We start from the raw sequence: 17024 nt of genomic DNA on the forward strand, positions 1-17024 counted from the left end.
AAAGAGTGCAGAAAAGATTTACTAGGATGCTACCGGGACTTGATGGTTTGACTTATAGGGAGAGGTTGGATAGACTGGGACTTTTTTCCCTGGAGAGTAGGAGGATAAGGGGCTGATCTTATGGAAGTCTATAAAATAATGAGGGGCATAGATAAGGTAGATAGTCAAAATCTTTTCCCAAAGGTAGGGGAGTCTATAACGAGGGGACATAGATTTAAGGTGAGAGGGGAGAGATACAAAAGGGTCCAGAGGGGCAATTTTTTCACTCAAAGGGTGGTGAGTGTCTGGAACGAGCTGCCAGAGGCAGTAGTAGAGGCGGGTACAATTTTGTCTTTTAAAAGGCATTTGGACAGTTACATGGGTAAGATGGGTATGGAGGGATATGGGCCAAGTGCAGGCAATTGGGACTAGCTTAGTGGTATAAACTGGGCGACATGGACATGTTGGGCCGAAGGGCCTGTTTCCATGTTGTAACTTCTGTGATTCTATGTCCTTCTTATGGGCTACATCAGAATTGGTCACTAAGGGTATATTATGTTCTCCTTTTGACCAGTGATAATTTAAATGTAGTTATTTTCTCCCTCTCCAAATTCCCAGAAAGAAAATACAACACTGCGCATAGATGCACCTAATCTTGTGCCTTCTTTCCCGTTTACATCTGGGAGCAGGAAGAGAGAGTTGGAACCTTTAATCTTACTATTTAATAAAAAAAAGCTAAATTGTTAACATGAATAGACAATTCATGAATCAGCATTCCGAGTACACAGTTCAGTTCAATTGAAGGAACAAGCAGTTTATCAACAGTAGGTTCTGTTGCTTGTGTAACATTTTAAATGTGAAGCATTGCTATTTGGATAATGGAATGAATGTACTGGTTGGTTAAATAAAAATGTTACACCCTACATTGATTTGCAGGTGGAAAAAATATACCAGCAGCTGCACTAAACCTAATGTTGAGCTGCAGTTGTCCTTCCAGCTGAAGTTGACTGTGTTTTGGTTTCTTTTAAAAATGAGGCTACTGTATTCATCATGTATTCAAAATGGAGAATTCACAAAGTGAGTACTTGTTCCTTTTGTCTCTAAGAAATGACAAAAGGTGGCTTTGTTTGACTCAGGAAAGTAAAATAGACTATAATTAATTTTTTTAAAAGTCCTGTTGCACAAAACCAATCATTTTCGAGGCAGGTTTAAAGGAGTACTCTGCTTATTGTTCTGTGCTTCTGTATGTTTAACTTAACTTCCTTGATACTCATTGAGAGACTCCAAGAAAATTCCCAGTAGTTCAATGTTGTATGACTATTACATTGAAAGTCAAAGATGAGAAAATTTGCCTTTTGATTTTAATTTCAGGAGCAGTGGAAAATATGTCTCAAATGTGAATTTCAGTAAAAAGAAAATAATTCATTTGATTTTCTGCATTTGTAAAGAGTAAAACTTATGACATTGGTTTTGCTCTCTACATTATTGTTATTCAGTTGAACAAAATAGTGAATTCTCAATTGAAAATCTATGTAGGTCACATGAGTGTATGTTGTGAAGTGCAAATAAAGAATTTTGGATTCTTTTTAGTAGCGTACGGGTGCATTTATACTACATGTAGTGGTTTGATACAATGCTTACTTAGAATGATGCAGACTCAAGTCATACTGCCAGTTCTGTGTTGTTCTCTAGTCAGAGAAAGTTCTGCATGTGTCAAGCATGCATGCATAAAACTCTACTCACTCATGTTCTAATGCTGGTTAGATTAAAATATTAGTGATGTGCCAGTAGGATTGTCAGCTCTTCGTGAACATTGAAAAGGATATAAATGAAGTTTAAAAAGTTCCCACTTGGTATATTTTTTAAACTTCACTTAACACCGCCTGTACTTAGACCTAAAATGGTCTGAAACCAAAATGGTGTGAGACTATGTGCTCGAGGTGGTCCCATATCGTTTGCTAAAGTGCAAATCATCATCACTTCGGTGACTTACCATCTGAGTTATGTTACATTCTTTGCATTGATTTGTAGCTTGGCATCAATACAAAATGTGTGTAGTATAATCAAAATGGCACATTGGACTCCAATTGGATGTTTTATTCAACCAATAGAGCTACAGATGTCCTCTCATGGGGGAATACAGAACAAGGGGGCACAGTCTTAAAATCAGAGCTAGGCCATTCAGGAGTGAAATCACTTACTCCTGTTCCTGTGCTTCTGTGTTCTTAAGATCACTAATATGTTATCATTTTGGATCTATTTGGTTGGATTTTCTATTCTTACGAACAGTATCTGATGTGTTTTCTGGTTATACAATAGTTCTTGGATCAGTGTGAAAATATCTATATAATGTGATTAGCACATCACACATTAAGTATGTAGGGTAGCACATTAAATCTGTTAGTAGCAGGAAAAATGAAAGGTCAAGCTTTTTCAGTTGGCTCAAATAAGGAATGTAAGGAATCTTACAACACCAGGTTATAGTCCATCAGTTTTATTTGAAAATCACAAGCTTTCGGAGGCTTTCTCCTTCGTCAAGTGAGGAGAAAGCCTCCGAAAGCTTGTGATTTTCAAATAAAACTGTTGGACTATAACCTGGTGTTGTAAGATTCCTTACATTTGTCCACTCCAGTCCATCACCGGCATCTCCACATCAAATAAGGAACTTCACCATACTGATTTCTGGAATATAGAGCTGGAAAAGTCAGAGCAGTGGGAGACATTCAAAGGGGTGATTCAAGGGGTTCAGGGTAAACATGTTCCCACAAAGAAAAAGGGAGGGCTGCCAAATCTGGAGCCCCCTGGATGTCAAGAAGCATTCAGGGTAAGATAAGGCAGAAAAAGAAAGCCGATGATAGACACCAGGCACCCAATACTACGGAAAGCTTAGTATACAAAGTGCAGGGGTGAAGTAAAAAAGGAAATTAGAGAAGCAAAGAGAGGGCGTGAAAAAATATTGGCAGATAAAATCAAAGAAAACCCAAAGATGTTTTATAAATACATTAAGAGCAAGAGGATAACTAAGGAAAGAGTACGGCCTATTAGAGACCAAAAGGTAAACTATGCGTGGAGGTGGAAGATGTGGGCATGGTTCTTAATGAATACTTTGCATCTGCCTTCACAAAGGAGAGGGATGATGCAGGGATTGAAGTTAAGGAGGAGGAGTGTGAAATATTGAATGGGATAAACATAGTGAGAGAGGAAGTATTTAGGGGATTGGCATCTTTGAAAGTGGATAAATCACCAGGATGAAATGTATCTCAGGCTGTTAAAAGAAGCCAGGAAGGAAGTAGCAGAGGCTTTAACAATCATTTTCCAAACTTCACTTGATACAGGCGTAGTGCCGGAGTATTGGAGGACTGCTAACATTGTACCGTTGTTTAAAAAGGGAGCGAAGAATAGACCGAGTAATTATAGGCCAGTCAGCCTAACCACGGTGGTGGGCAAATTATTGGAATCAATTCTGAGGGACAGGACAAACTGTCACTTAGAAAGGCATGGACTAATCAAGGACAGTCAGCACAGATTTGTTAAGGGGAGGTCGTGTCTGACTAACTTGATTGAATTTTTCGAGGAGGTGACTAGGAGGATCGATGAGGGTAGCACAATTGATGTAGTCTACATGGATTTTAGCAAGGCTTTTGACAAGGTCCCACATGGCAGATTGGTCAAAAAAGTAAAGGCCCACGGGATCCAAGGGAATGTGGCAAATTGGATCCAAAATTGGCTCAGTGACAGGAAGCAAAGGGTAATGATCGATGGGTGTTTTTGCGACAGGAAGGCTGTTTCCATTGGGGTGCCGCAAGGCTCGGTACTTTGCTTTTTGTGGTATACGTTAACGATTTGGACTTAAACGTGGGGGCATGATTATGAAATTTGCGGATAACAAAAAGATAGGCTGTGTGGTTGATAGTGAGGAGGAAAGCTGGAGGCTGCAGGAAGCTAGCAATGGACTGGTCAGATGGGCAGTAAAGTGGCAAATGGAGTTCAATCCGGAGAGGTGTGAGGTAATGCATTTGGGGAGAGCAAACAAGGCAAGGGAATACACAATAAATGGGAAAATACTGAGAAGTGTAGAGGAAGTGAGGGACCTTGGAGTGCATGTCCACAGATCCCTGAAGGTAGCAGGACATGTAGATAAGGTGGTTAAGAAGGCATATGGAATGCTCTCCTTTATTAGCTGAGGCATAGAATATAAAAGCAGGGATGTTATGCTGGAACTGTATAAAACACTAGTTAGGCCACAGCTTGAGTACTGTGTACAGTTCTGGTCACCATATTACAGGAAGGATGTAATTGCATTAGAGAGGGTGCAGAGGAGATTTACGAGGATGTTGCCAGGACTGGAGAATTTTAGCTATGTTGACAGATTGGATAGGCTGGGGTTGTTTTCCTTGGAAGAGGAGGCTGACGAGTGATTTGATTGAGGTGTACAAAATGATAAGGGGCCTAGATAGAGTGGATCGGAAGGACCTATTTCCCTTAGCTGGGTGGGGGGGGGCAGGGGGTCAATAACCGGGGGCATAGATTTAAAGTGATTGGTAGAAGGATTTGAGCGGAAATGAGGAAAGATTTTTTCACCCAAAGGGAGCTGGGTGTCTGGAACTCACTGCCTGAGAGGGTGGTAGAGGCAGAAACCCTCAACTCATTTAAAAAATACCTGGATGTGCACCTGACGAGCCGTGACCTGCAGGGCTACGGACCAAATGTTGGAAAGTGGGATTAGGCTGGGTGGCTCGTTTCTCAGCCAGCGCGGACATGATGGGCCGAATGGCCTCCTTCTGTGCCGTAAATTTTCTATTATTCTATGAAAAATACCACATAAAAGTACTTAATTCAAACCCTGCAAGTTGAACTAATTACGTGCTCAGATTATTTTTTTCATCTTGCTTTCTGACTCAATTGAATATGTTTAAATGGAATTTACAACATAATCATTAAACTTACCTATGAAATTAGTAATTTACATTTGAAAATTCCTATTGACATAGCGGCCTATATCAGTGGGAATGATGCGTGTGAGCTCCTCGAATTTGTAAACTCACTTGTTTTTCGCCAGCTGAAGCAGAGCTTGCATTTCCTGCAATGTTTTCCTCTGGATGTATATATTCTCGCACAGAATGAGTTATATCTTCATTACCAATTCAAATCTGGTAATGAAGACTGCTAAATGGAAGCTTAAAATTTTCCTGTTTATATACTTGCAGTGTGCTAATCTCACCAGTTCAAATGGTTATTAAAGATCGGCCAGATTCTTGTTTGTCAGGAACTGATCTGTTAAAGCTGCAGTTTTCACATGCTCAGAATTGTAAGCTATCTGGATTGCTTTCCGTGCTCCCCTTTCACTTGATTCAATGGTAGAGGATGAAGAGGAACAAAGCAGTGACACCAGGTGGCATCAGAGGTGACCGTCCTGCATCTGCCAATATGCCACCCATCGTCTCTACAGGTCCACACAGCTATCTGACGATAATTGAGGAACACTGCCTCTGTAGACTCAGGTTCAGCAGGGAGGCAGTTACAGAACTGTGCATTCTGCTTTAAGGAAACTTGCAACCAACCTCCACCATACGATCAGAACTACCAGTGGCAGTCAAGATGACCACATTCTGGTTCCTCCCTGGCTAGCATATGGGCGTTTGCAGTATCGGCCAATTTGTTGTCTGCAGATGTATCATACAGGTGTCTGATGTTTTATTTAACAACAACAGCAACTTGCATTTATGACACCTGTAATGTTGAAAAACATCCCTTGGAGTTTCACAGAGGCATAAGCAGAAAAAAATGGACGTCAAACCGAAGAAGGAGATATTAGGAGGGGTGATCAAAAGTTTGGTCAAAGAGGTGTGTTTTGAGGGCCTTAAAGGAGGAGGGGAGGAGTTTAGGCAGGGGATTCCAGAATGTGGGGCCTAGACGGCTGGTGGTACGTTTGGCAATGGTGGACTGAAGGGAGGGGGCGGGACACAAGAAGTCGGAATCGGAGGAACAGAGTTTGGGGGGGCAGGTGGGGTTATAGCGCTGGAGGAAGTTATAGAGCTAGGGAGGGACGAGGCCATGAAGAAATTTAAACATGAGAATAAGAATTTTAACTTTGAGGTATTGGTAGACTGGGAGCCAATGTAAGTAAGTGAGGGCAGGGGTGATGGGTGAGTGGGACTTGGTGCAGGTTAGGATATGGGCAGCAGAGATTTGGATGAGGTAAAGTTTATGGTGGGTGGAGGAGGGGAGGACCACCAGGAGGGTATTGGAGTCATTGAATCAGGAACTGGCAAAAGCCTGAATGTGGCAGATGATATGAAGTAGAGGGTGGAGACAGAAGTAGGTGGTCCTTGTGACGGCGAGGATATTCATTAGGGTCAACACTTTCCTTTTTCACTGACTAACAGCATGACATCGCTGGCCACTTTCACTGCCCTGCTGGGTTTCCCAAATTGATGGCACTCGTATGGTTATCAGGCCCCTAGGCACAATGCAGTGGCTTACATGAGCAGGAAGGGAATCTGCTCCATCAATGTACAGCCAGTTAGTGACCATCAGCACCACATCGTGTAGATCAATGTCTGCTTTCCAGGCAGCGGCTGCAATGCTTTCATTCAAAGACAATTATCTATATCAGGCATATTTGAAGGCAAAGGCTGGCTGGAAGGATGACTCCTGGGAGATCAAAGTTACTCTCTTAAACCTTGGCTAATGACACTTTTGCAACAGCCACAGACAAAAGCAGAGCACATATACAGTGGGCCCTTGCAGTTACCAGCACCCCCTATAGAGCATATTATTGGAATCTTGATACATTACTTCCAACATTTCAACAGATTGGGGCACCTTCCAGTAAAGCCTGACAGTGTTACCAAGAAAATCAAAATCTGCTGCATGCTCCACAGTTTTGCAAACCATGAAGCGGAAGGTTAGCTTGCAACCCAAGTCAGATCAGGGTGCAGACACTGATCAAGATAATGAGAAACATCAATACAGTCAGGGAGATTGCTGTGCCAAGTAGTCTTCCAAGACATACAGTTAAGTGCCTCAGCTGCCCCCATAAGGAAACCTACTGTCAACGTGGCATCAATAAAGTGGCTGCAAGTGCCTTTTGCAACGCTGCCCTTTTACTTCCTTAACTAACGTAAATCCTCAACCTTTGCCGTGCTGCTGCCATACTCTACAGAATGAAAAATAAACATTGGTCAAAGTTCAAATAGAATGCAACCAATTACTATACCTTATCTCATTTGTTTATTCCCTACAGTGCTTCCCTTTAGTGCTGCTGTATTGTGTGCAACTTCTAACCCCTAACCTGTGGCAACTTTTAAATGATTTCCTAGTGGAAGGAGTAAGTATCCTGGCTGGCTGCAGTGTTACAGTGGGAGCTATTTGGGATTCAGGCGGACCTGCATCTCACTGTCCAGATTCCTGAGATGGCTGTGTTGCTGTTTCAGCCAATGTGCTGCTACTGTATCTGCCTGGTCCTCACACTGCACAGTAACAGAGATTTGGAGGCTTTAATGTCAGAAATGCTTGCAAGAAATTTTCACTGCAGAAGCCTGTCCACCTCTCTGGGACCAGGGCTCGAGTTCCGCTTCAGTGAAAGAGAGAAGAGAGAGAGATATATATTACTATAGTACTAGCAAACATCATCCTATACATATTAACACAAGTATGCAAACCTGAACTGTGCTCAAAAAGAGGTCACAATTGGACTATGGCTTTAATTTATTTTTAAATATCACATTATCAGTCTGAAAGAAATGGTGCAAGTTTAAAAGAAGTAATGTATATTATGGATTTTTGATTAGTGAATGAACACAGCTTAATTGCTTAACAGGAATTTGGTACATTAGAAAATGCAAAAATGTTAACAGTTCTAAAGTTAGGTATCATGCTACAGTTACAACATTTCATTATTTTTATCTTTCACCCTAGTCTGTTTACGCAGGGGTGTGTATACACAGCATGTTGTATGTCTGGAATTCTATTTACTAGACAGATTCCTGTGGTTATTCTCTCCAATTCTGGACATGCCACATGAGTCGTGGGCTAAGCAGCCTAAGTTAAACATTTTGTTTCACTGAATATCTTTGGATCAGATTTTTGTCAACTAAGTGATGTACCCAAGGTCAGTCTATGCTTGTGTTGATCCTGAATGGCTGGCATATTTCTAACAGAAATGCCTCTTTCTGTACATGCAAGTGTTTTGTTCAGTGTACCTTGTAATGACATGTGTGAACTCATAATTAGGAGATAGCCAACAAGAAACTGTACTTATCATGAGTTTCAGAGCACTGGAAACCTGTTTGGCATAAAACCAAATGCTAACATGGATCATTGTCTTCTTGTAAAACCTAAATAATTACACATCTTTGAGTTTATTATTCACATTAGATTATGGGACTATGTACTTTTGTTTATTTGTTAATCCAAACATGGTATTTGAATTTGCCCTCATTGCATTTTGTGATTAATTTGACTTTGCAGCACCTGCAGTTCTGATACAGGACAAGAGGCTGTGATACCATTTCCAACTGTTCTCAGCACATTTTTAACCCTTCTTTATCCTTACCCTTTAAGGTATGAATGATTGAGAAGATGTGCAAATATCAGGAGTCTATGTCAGTGTTTCATTTATTTTGGAACAGCAATGTAAGCTTGAACACTCCGCAAACATGTTCATCATTCGTGATTTAATACTACACAGAGACTAAATGCTTTTATTTTCTTAAATTATATATATCCACTAATTTATTGAAAATGAGACTATTTTAAATTACAATTACAATGACAATGCCAACAGCAGCAAGCAGAATAACACACGTAAATATAAAGAGAGCATAATTAAAATTTGAAAATCACCATTTTGTGAGTTTACAATCGTTTCTTTTTTACAATACATTGATCGCCATTCATAGTGTTGATTCTAATTCGTCAGCAATGTAATAATCCACACACTGTACAAATGCATATTAATGTGAGCTCCCAGATATATCAAGATAATATTTTGCTTTTTCTTTTGGTTTAGAGAAACTTAGAAAACAAGAATATTTACTGGCAAGGTGCACATCGGTTTTGTGCTGGAATCTATGTTTAATGCTGGAATCTTAACAATTCTTTTAATCTGTTCCTAACTTATCTGTTGCTACATGAAATATGTTTCATTAAGCTCTGTAAGAAGTTGAAAGTCTGTCTAATCAAAAAGGACATGCAGTCCGAAAGGGTATTGCTATCAAAGCCAATACTTAATAATTAAACAAAACAACTGTTGAGTGAAGTACTTAAAGAATAAAGTACTTATGTGTTTTACATAATTTGTCTTTAACATCCTCTTTTCTTTAAATAATGATTTCACTGTGGAATTCAGATTAAAACTATTTCAAGTGAAATGCATGCACTTCCATTTACAAGGTGGATGATCGTCATGGAGCCAGATCCTTCCCACATCTGTAATGTAGTCTCTAGCAATGTTTCTTGTATTTAAAGCAAAACTCAATGGATATTGTTTTTAAATGGCCAAGAATATTCCTGATTGGTACTTTACTTTGGTTTATAGAATACTTCACATTTTGACGTATTACTTACAACTAGAAATTTTGTTAAACACTGAAATAATTGCACTTAGAACAAACGTGTTAAAATCTTCATGCGAGCTAATTTTCTTATTTTGTCATAGAACGTACTGTGTATGTCTGGATTTCTAATTTCATTAGCCTCTTCAAACTACATTTCCTAGCATCCATTGCAATGGTTCGAACTCATCAAAGGAGAGCTTGTATGGATCTATCTAATTTATGTTATGAAAATATTGAGATACCCAAATAGTGTGTATACACCTTTGGGTTGAAAATTGACATTACTTTAATTGTTCAGTTTAAAATTGTAAGTTGGTTTAAAAATGTTCATGCTGTCTGTCTACATTGTAGTGAAGTCTGCTTTGCATCCTGAAAGTTATTGTGCTAAGTAAAGAAATCAAGGATAGTATCCAACTAAAAACAAGGTCATATAAGGTAGCCAAACTTAGTGGGAGGATAGAAGATTGGGAATTCTTCAAAAGACAGCAAAAAGTAACTAAAGGATTGATTAAGAAAGGGAAGTTAGATTATGAAAAGAAATTAGCAAAAAATATAAAAACAGATAGCAAGAGTTTCTATAGTTATATAAAAAGAAAAAGGGTGGCTAAGGCAAACATAGGTCCCTTAGAGGATGAGACCGGGAAATTAATGGTGGGAAACATGGAGATGGCAAAAATGCTGAACAAATATTTTGTTTCAGTCTTTACAGTAGAGGACACTAAGAATATCCCAACACTGGACAAACAGGGGACTCTCGGGGGGGGAGGAGCTAAATACGATTAAAATCACTCAGGAGATGGTACTCAGTAAAATAATGGGACTCAAGGCGGATAAATCCCCTGGACCTGATGGCTTCCATCCTAGGGTCTTGAGGGAAGTGGCAGTAGGGATTGTGGATGCTTTGGTGATAGTTTTCCAAAATTCCCTGGACTCAGGAGAGGTCCCGGCAGATTGGAAAACTGCTAATGTAACACCGTTATTTAAAAAGGGTAGTAGGCAGAAGGCTGGAAATTATAGGCCAGTTAGCTTAACATCTGTGGTGGGTAAAATTTTGGAGTCTATTATTAAGGAGACAGTAACGGAACATTTAGATAAGCATAATTTAATAGGACAAAGTCAGCATGGCTTTATGAAGGGGAAGTCATGTCTGACAAATTTGCTTGAGTTCTTCGAGGATATAACGTATAGGGTGGATAAAGGGGAACCAGTGGACATAGTGTATTTAGACTTCCAGAAGGCATTCGACAAGGTGCCACATAAAAGATTATTACTTAAGATAAAAAATCACGGGATTGGGGGTAATATTCTGGCATGGGTGGAGGATTGGTTATCGAACAGGAAGCAGAGAGTTGGGATAAATGGTTCATTTTCGGACTGGCAACCAGTAACCAGTGGTGTTCCACAGGGGTCGGTGCTGGGTCCCCAACTCTTTACAATCTATATTAACGATTTGGAGGAGGGGACCGAGTGTAACATATCAAAATTTGCAGATGATACAAAGATGGGAGGGAAAGTAGAGAGTGAGGAGGACATAAAAAACCTGCAAGGGGATATAGACAGGCTGGGTGAGTGGGCGGAGATTTGGCAGATGCAATATAATATTGGAAAATGTGAGGTTATGCACTTTGGCAGGAAAAATCAGAGAGCAAGTTATTTTCTTAATGGCGAGAGACTGGAAAGTACTGCAGTACAAAGGGATCTGGGGGTCCTAGTGCAAGAAAATCAAAAAGTTGGTATGCAGGTGCAGCAGGTGATCAAGAAAGCCAACGGAATGTTGGCTTTTATTGCTAGGGGGATAGAATATAAAAACAAGGAGGTATTGCTGCAGTTATATAAGGTATTGGTGAGACCGCACCTGGAATACTGCATACAGTTTTGGTGTCCATACTTAAGAAAAGACATACTTGCTCTCGAGGCAGTACAAAGAAGGTTCACTCGGTTAATCCCGGGGATGAGGGGGCGGACATATGAGGAGAGGTTGAGTAGATTGGGACTCTACTCATTGGAGTTCAGAAGAATGAGAGGCGATCTTATTGAAACATATAAGATTGTGAAGGGTCTTGATCGGGTGGATGCAGTAAGGATGTTCCCAAAGATGGGTGAAACTAGAACTAGGGGGCATAATCTTAGAATAAGGGGCTGCTCTTTCAAAACTGAGATGAGGAGAAACTTCTTCACTCAGAGGGTGGTAGGTCTGTGGAATTTGCTGCCCCAGGAAGCTGTGGAAGCTACATCATTAGATAAATTTAAAACAGAAATAGACAGTTTCCTAGAAGTAAAGGGAATTAGGGGTTATGGGGAGCGGGCAGGAAATTGGACATGAAGCTGAGTTCGGATCGGTCAATGCCCTGTGGGTGGCGGAGAGGGCCCAGGGGCTGTGTGGCCGGGTCCTGCTCCGACTTCTTGTGTTCTTTAGATTTGTGGTTGGGATCAGATCAGCCATGATCTTATTGAATGGCGGAGCAGGCTCGAGGGGCCGATTGGCCTGCTCCTGCTCCAATTTCTTATGTTCTTATGTTCTTAAATACAAGCTATAATCAGACTACTCTCATCGCATGTATGAAATTTACGATCTAGTCAGAAGAGATGTAATGCAGGATGTTGTATAAGTTACTATTGCATACGTTAAGCAAAGTTAACAGAGCAGTGTATAGATCCCTATTAATGGATTTGTAAAAACAAATTAAATTTTAATTTTCTACATTTAAGTGACTACTGAGGAGGTTTATAGGACCTTGTGCAAACTAATCCATCATGAGGAGGTTTCACTACATGATGCTGCATCAAATGATAGGCTTGGAGGTGGAACTTCAGTTGATAAGGACAGGCCTATATTTTATATATTAATACAAAATATTAAGAACATTATTAATCTTGCCTCACCTAATTCAGTCAGTTGCTGGTTTGCCAAAGAGCTATCTTGAGGTACAATTTTACTTGATGCGATCCTTGAGTGATGAGTGTAAGTCATGACTATGCATTTAAATGTTGATCTTTCATATATATTTTATGTATAATGAAGGAACATTCAAGATCATGTAACAGGTTGTTAATAGAATTTTATTTTTTTGTTTTTTTAATAAGCCCACACATCATCTTCCTGTCACAGTCTGTATTGTCTGGAAGAAACCATCTCTGTGGAGTGCGACTGTGCCACGAAATAGCTCATGCCTGGTTTGGGCTGGCTATTGGTGCTCGTGATTGGACCGAAGAGTGGATAAGTGAAGGCTTTGCTACATATTTGGAGGATGTGTTTTGGGCAAATGCACAAAAGGTACATTTTTATTTTGCCTTATGAATTTTGATTTCTTCTCCATTCATAAAATTTTCAGCAAAAATATATAGAGTAATTTTCCAACTTTGTGCTCCCAATAGGGAGCCTCGCCCAATTGAAAATTCAGGCTTACATTGCACATGGTTTTCTGACCAAGTTTTAGCTTGACTGAGTTGGTACCAATCCCACCTCTGACTCAATAATGTTGTAGGACTTGAGCACAGAATCTAGACTAACACTTCACTGCAGTACTGAGCTAGTGCTGCATCATCAAAGGTGCGATCTTTTGGATAAAATATTAAACTGAGGCCCCTTCTGCTTATTCAGGTGAATGTAAAAGATTCTATGGAGCTATTTAAAGAAAAACGAAGATTAATCAGGGTGTCTTGGACAGCATCCCTCCAGCAACCAAAGCATTAAAAGCAGATAAACTGGTCATTCATTTCATTTGCCACTTGTGCGGCCTTGCTGCACACAAATTGGCTGTTGTGTTTGCCTGCAAGTGATTACGCTTCAAAAATGATTAATTGGCTGGAAAGTGCTATGCGACATCCTGAGGATGTGAAAAGCACTATATAAATGCAAGGTCATTCTTTACATTTTTAAAAATTTATTCGTTCATGGGATGTGGGCGTCGCTGGCGAGGCCGGCATTTATTGCCCATCCCTCATTGCCCTTGAGAAGGTGGTGGTGAGCCGCCTTCTTGAACCGCTGCAGTCCGTGTGGTGACGGTTCTCCCACAGTGCTGTTAGGAAGGGAGTTCCAGGATTTTGACCCAGCGACGATGAAGGAACGGCGATATATTTCCAAGTCGGGATTGTGTGTGACTTGGAGGGGAACGTACAGGTGGTGTTGTTCCCATGTGCCTGCTGCTCTTGTCCTTCTAGGTGGTAGAGGTCGCGGGTTTGGGAGGTGCTGTCGAAGAAGCCTTGGCGAGTTGCTGCAGTGCATCCTGTGGATGGTGCACACTGCAGCCACAGTGCGCCGGTGGTGAAGGGAGTGAATGTTTAGGGTGGTGGATGGGGTGCCAATCAAGCGGGCTGCTTTATCTTGGATGGTGTCGGGCTTCTTGAGTGTTGTTGGAGCTGCACTCATCCAAGCAAGTGGAGAGTATTCCATCACACTCCTGACTTGTGCCTTGTAGATGGTGGAAAGGCTTTGGGGAGTCAGGAGGTGAGTCACTCGCCGCAGAATACCCAGCCTCTGACCTGCTCTCATAGCCACAGTATTAATATGGCTGGTCCAGTTAAGTTTCTGGTCAATGGTGACTCCCAGGATGTTGATGGTGGAGGGTTTCGGCGATGGTAATGCCGTTGAATGTCAAGGTGAGGCGGTTAGACTCTCTCCTGTTGGAGATGGTCATTGCCTGGCACTTATCTGGCGCGAATGTTACTTGCCACTTATGAGCCCAAGCCTGGATGTTGTCCAGGTCTTGCTGCATGCGGGCTCGGACTGCTTCATTATTTGAGGGGTTGCGAATGGAACTGAACACTGTGCAGTCATCAGCGAACATCCCCGTTTCTGACCTTATGATGGAGGGAAAGTCATTGATGAAGCAGCTGAAGATGGTTGGGCCTAGGACACTGCCCTGAGGAACTCCTGCAGCAATGTCCTGGGGCTGAGATGATTGGCCTCCAACAACCACTACCACCTTCCTTTGTGCTAGGTATGACTCCAGCCACTGGAGAGTTTTCCCCCTGATTCCCATTGACTTCAATTTTACTAGGGCTCCTTGGTGCCACACTCGGTCAAATGCTGCCTTGATGTCAAGGGCAGTCACTCTCACCTCACCTCTGGAATTCAGCTCTTTTGTCCATGTTTGGACCAAGGCTGTAATGAGGTCTGGAGCCGAGTGGTCCTGGCGGAACCGAAACTGAGCATCGGTGAGCAGGTTATTGGTGAGTAAGTGCCGCTTGATAGCACTGTCGACAACACCTTCCATCACTTTGCTGATGATTGAGAGTGGACTGATGGGGCGGTAGTTGGCCGGATTGGATTTGTCCTGCTTTTTGTGGACAGGACATACCTGGGCAATTTTCTACATTGTCAGTTAGAAGCCGGTGTTGTAGCTGTACTGGAATAGCTTGGCTAAAGGCGCAGCTAGTTCTGGAGCACAAGTCTTCAGCACTACAGCCGGGATGTTGTCGGGGCCCATAGCCTTTGCTGTATCCAGTGCACTCAGCCGTTTCTTGACATCACGTGGAGTGAATCGAATTGGCTGAAGACTGGCTTCTGTGATGGTGGGGATATCGGGAGGAGGCCGAGATGGATCATCCACTCGGCACTTCTGGCTGAAGATGGTTGCAAACGCTTCAGCCTTGTCTTTTGCACTCACGTGCTGGACTCCGCCATCATTGAGGATGGGGATGTTTGCAGAGCCTCCTTATCCCGTTAGTTGTTTAATTGTCCACCACCATTCACGACTGGATGTGGCAGGACTGCAGAGCTTTGATCTGATCCGTTGGTTGTGGAATTGCTTAGCTCTGTCTATAGCATGCTGCTTCCGCTGTTTAGCATGCATGTAGTCCTGAGTTGTAGCTTCACCAGGTTGGCACCTCATTTTTAGGTGTGCCTGTTGCTGCTCCTGGCATGCTCTTCTCACTCCTCATTGAACCAGGGTTGATCTCCTGGCTTGTTGGTAATGGTAGAGTGAGGAATATGCCGGGCCATGAGGTTACAGATTGTGCTGGAATACAATTCTGCTGCTGCTGCTGGCCCACAGCACCTCATGGATGCCCAGTTTTGAGCTGCTGGATCTGTTCTGAATCTATCCCATTTAGCACGGTGGTAGTGCCACACAACACGTTGGATGGTGTCCTCAGTGCGAAGACGGGACTTCGTCTCCACGAGGACTGTGCAGTGGTCACTGCTACCAATACTGTCATGGACAGATGCATTTGCGACAGGTAGATTGGTGAGGATGAGGTCAAGTAAATTTTTCCCCTCGTGTTGGTTCGCTCACCACCTGCCGCAGGCCCAGTCTGGCAGCTATATCCTTCAGGACTTGGCCAGCTCAGTCAGTAGTGGTGCTACCGAGCCACTCTTGGTGATAGACATTGAAGTCCCCCACCCAGAGTACATTCTGTGCCCTTGCTACCTTCAATGCTTCCTCCAAATGGTATTCGACATGGAGGAGTACTGATTCATCAGCTGAGGGAGGGCGGTAGGTGGTAATCAGCAGGAGGTTTCCTTGCCCATGATGCCATGAGATTTCATGGGGTCCAGAGTCAATGTTGAGGACTCCCAGGGCCATTCCCTCCTGACTGTATATCACTGTCCCGCCACCTCTGGTGGGTCTGTCCTGCCGGTGGGACAAGACATACCCACGGATGGTGATGGCAGAGTTGATGACGTTGGCTGAAAGGTATGATTCTGTGAGTATGGCTATGTCAGGCTGTTGCTTGACTCGTCTGTGGGACAGCTCTCCCAATTTTGGCACAAGTCCCCAGATGTTAGTGAGGAGGACTTTGCAGGGTCGACTGGGCTTGGTTTGCCTTTGTCATGTCCGGTGCCTAGTGGTCCAGTGCTGGGTGTCCCATCCGGTTTTATTCTTATTATGACTTTTTGTAGTGAGATTTTTACAACTGAGTGGCTTGCTTGGCCATTTCAGAGGGCAATTAAGAATAAAGCTGTGCTGATGACATTTAAAATAGTTATTTATTGATCTCCACCGATAAATTTACAACTTTTTTTTGGTTGGTGAATTTTTGTTTGCTGAATTTCAGAATGCCTCTCCACTTCTCGAAGTATTATTTTTCTTCACAAACATTAGGTGCAGAGATGTATGCACATTGCAACTGTAATACCGGAACATGCGTTGAAGCCCCATGATCATTTTTACGTGTATGTTATGAACAAATGGGTACATTGCATACAATAATCACAATATAGACCTGTTAGCACATTCTGCAAAAGTAATTTCTAGCACCAACAATTCGTGATTTCAATCAGATTTTAAGAATTCTAGTTGATCTCATTGTACAGGTAGTCAAGATCATTTGACTTTTTCAGGTCAAGCAGGGTTAGAGGGTAGCAGATAATGGAGCCACTGTGGGGGAGTGGGAAGAGCAGCAGGTGGAGGAGGAAAAAGAGTCTGGGAATAGGGGAGAGGAGGGTGCGAGGGGGGAAAGAAAGGGACAAGGAGAAGAGGCTAAGAGGAGATGGAAGGGGAGCGAGAAGGGATGGTTCTCCAGCCCTAAAGGCAGCTGTTT

At 42.2% G+C, this 17024-nt stretch overlaps 1 protein-coding gene across 6 annotated transcripts in view; it reads left to right on the forward strand.

The window, feature by feature from the left end:
• The window catches only part of aopep (aminopeptidase O (putative)), a 260440-nt gene that overhangs the window by 69646 nt on the left and 173770 nt on the right, over positions 1-17024 (forward strand). For all 6 annotated transcript variants that reach the window (XM_067983185.1, XM_067983186.1, XM_067983187.1 and 3 more), the window contains exon 6: positions 12624-12813. In XM_067983185.1, coding sequence (XP_067839286.1) covers positions 12624-12813 — 190 coding nt within the window. The remainder of the gene's footprint in view (positions 1-12623; positions 12814-17024) is intronic.

This window comes from Heptranchias perlo, chromosome 4 (assembly GCF_035084215.1).
Source record: "Heptranchias perlo isolate sHepPer1 chromosome 4, sHepPer1.hap1, whole genome shotgun sequence".
Classification (NCBI taxonomy): domain Eukaryota; kingdom Metazoa; phylum Chordata; class Chondrichthyes; order Hexanchiformes; family Hexanchidae; genus Heptranchias; species Heptranchias perlo.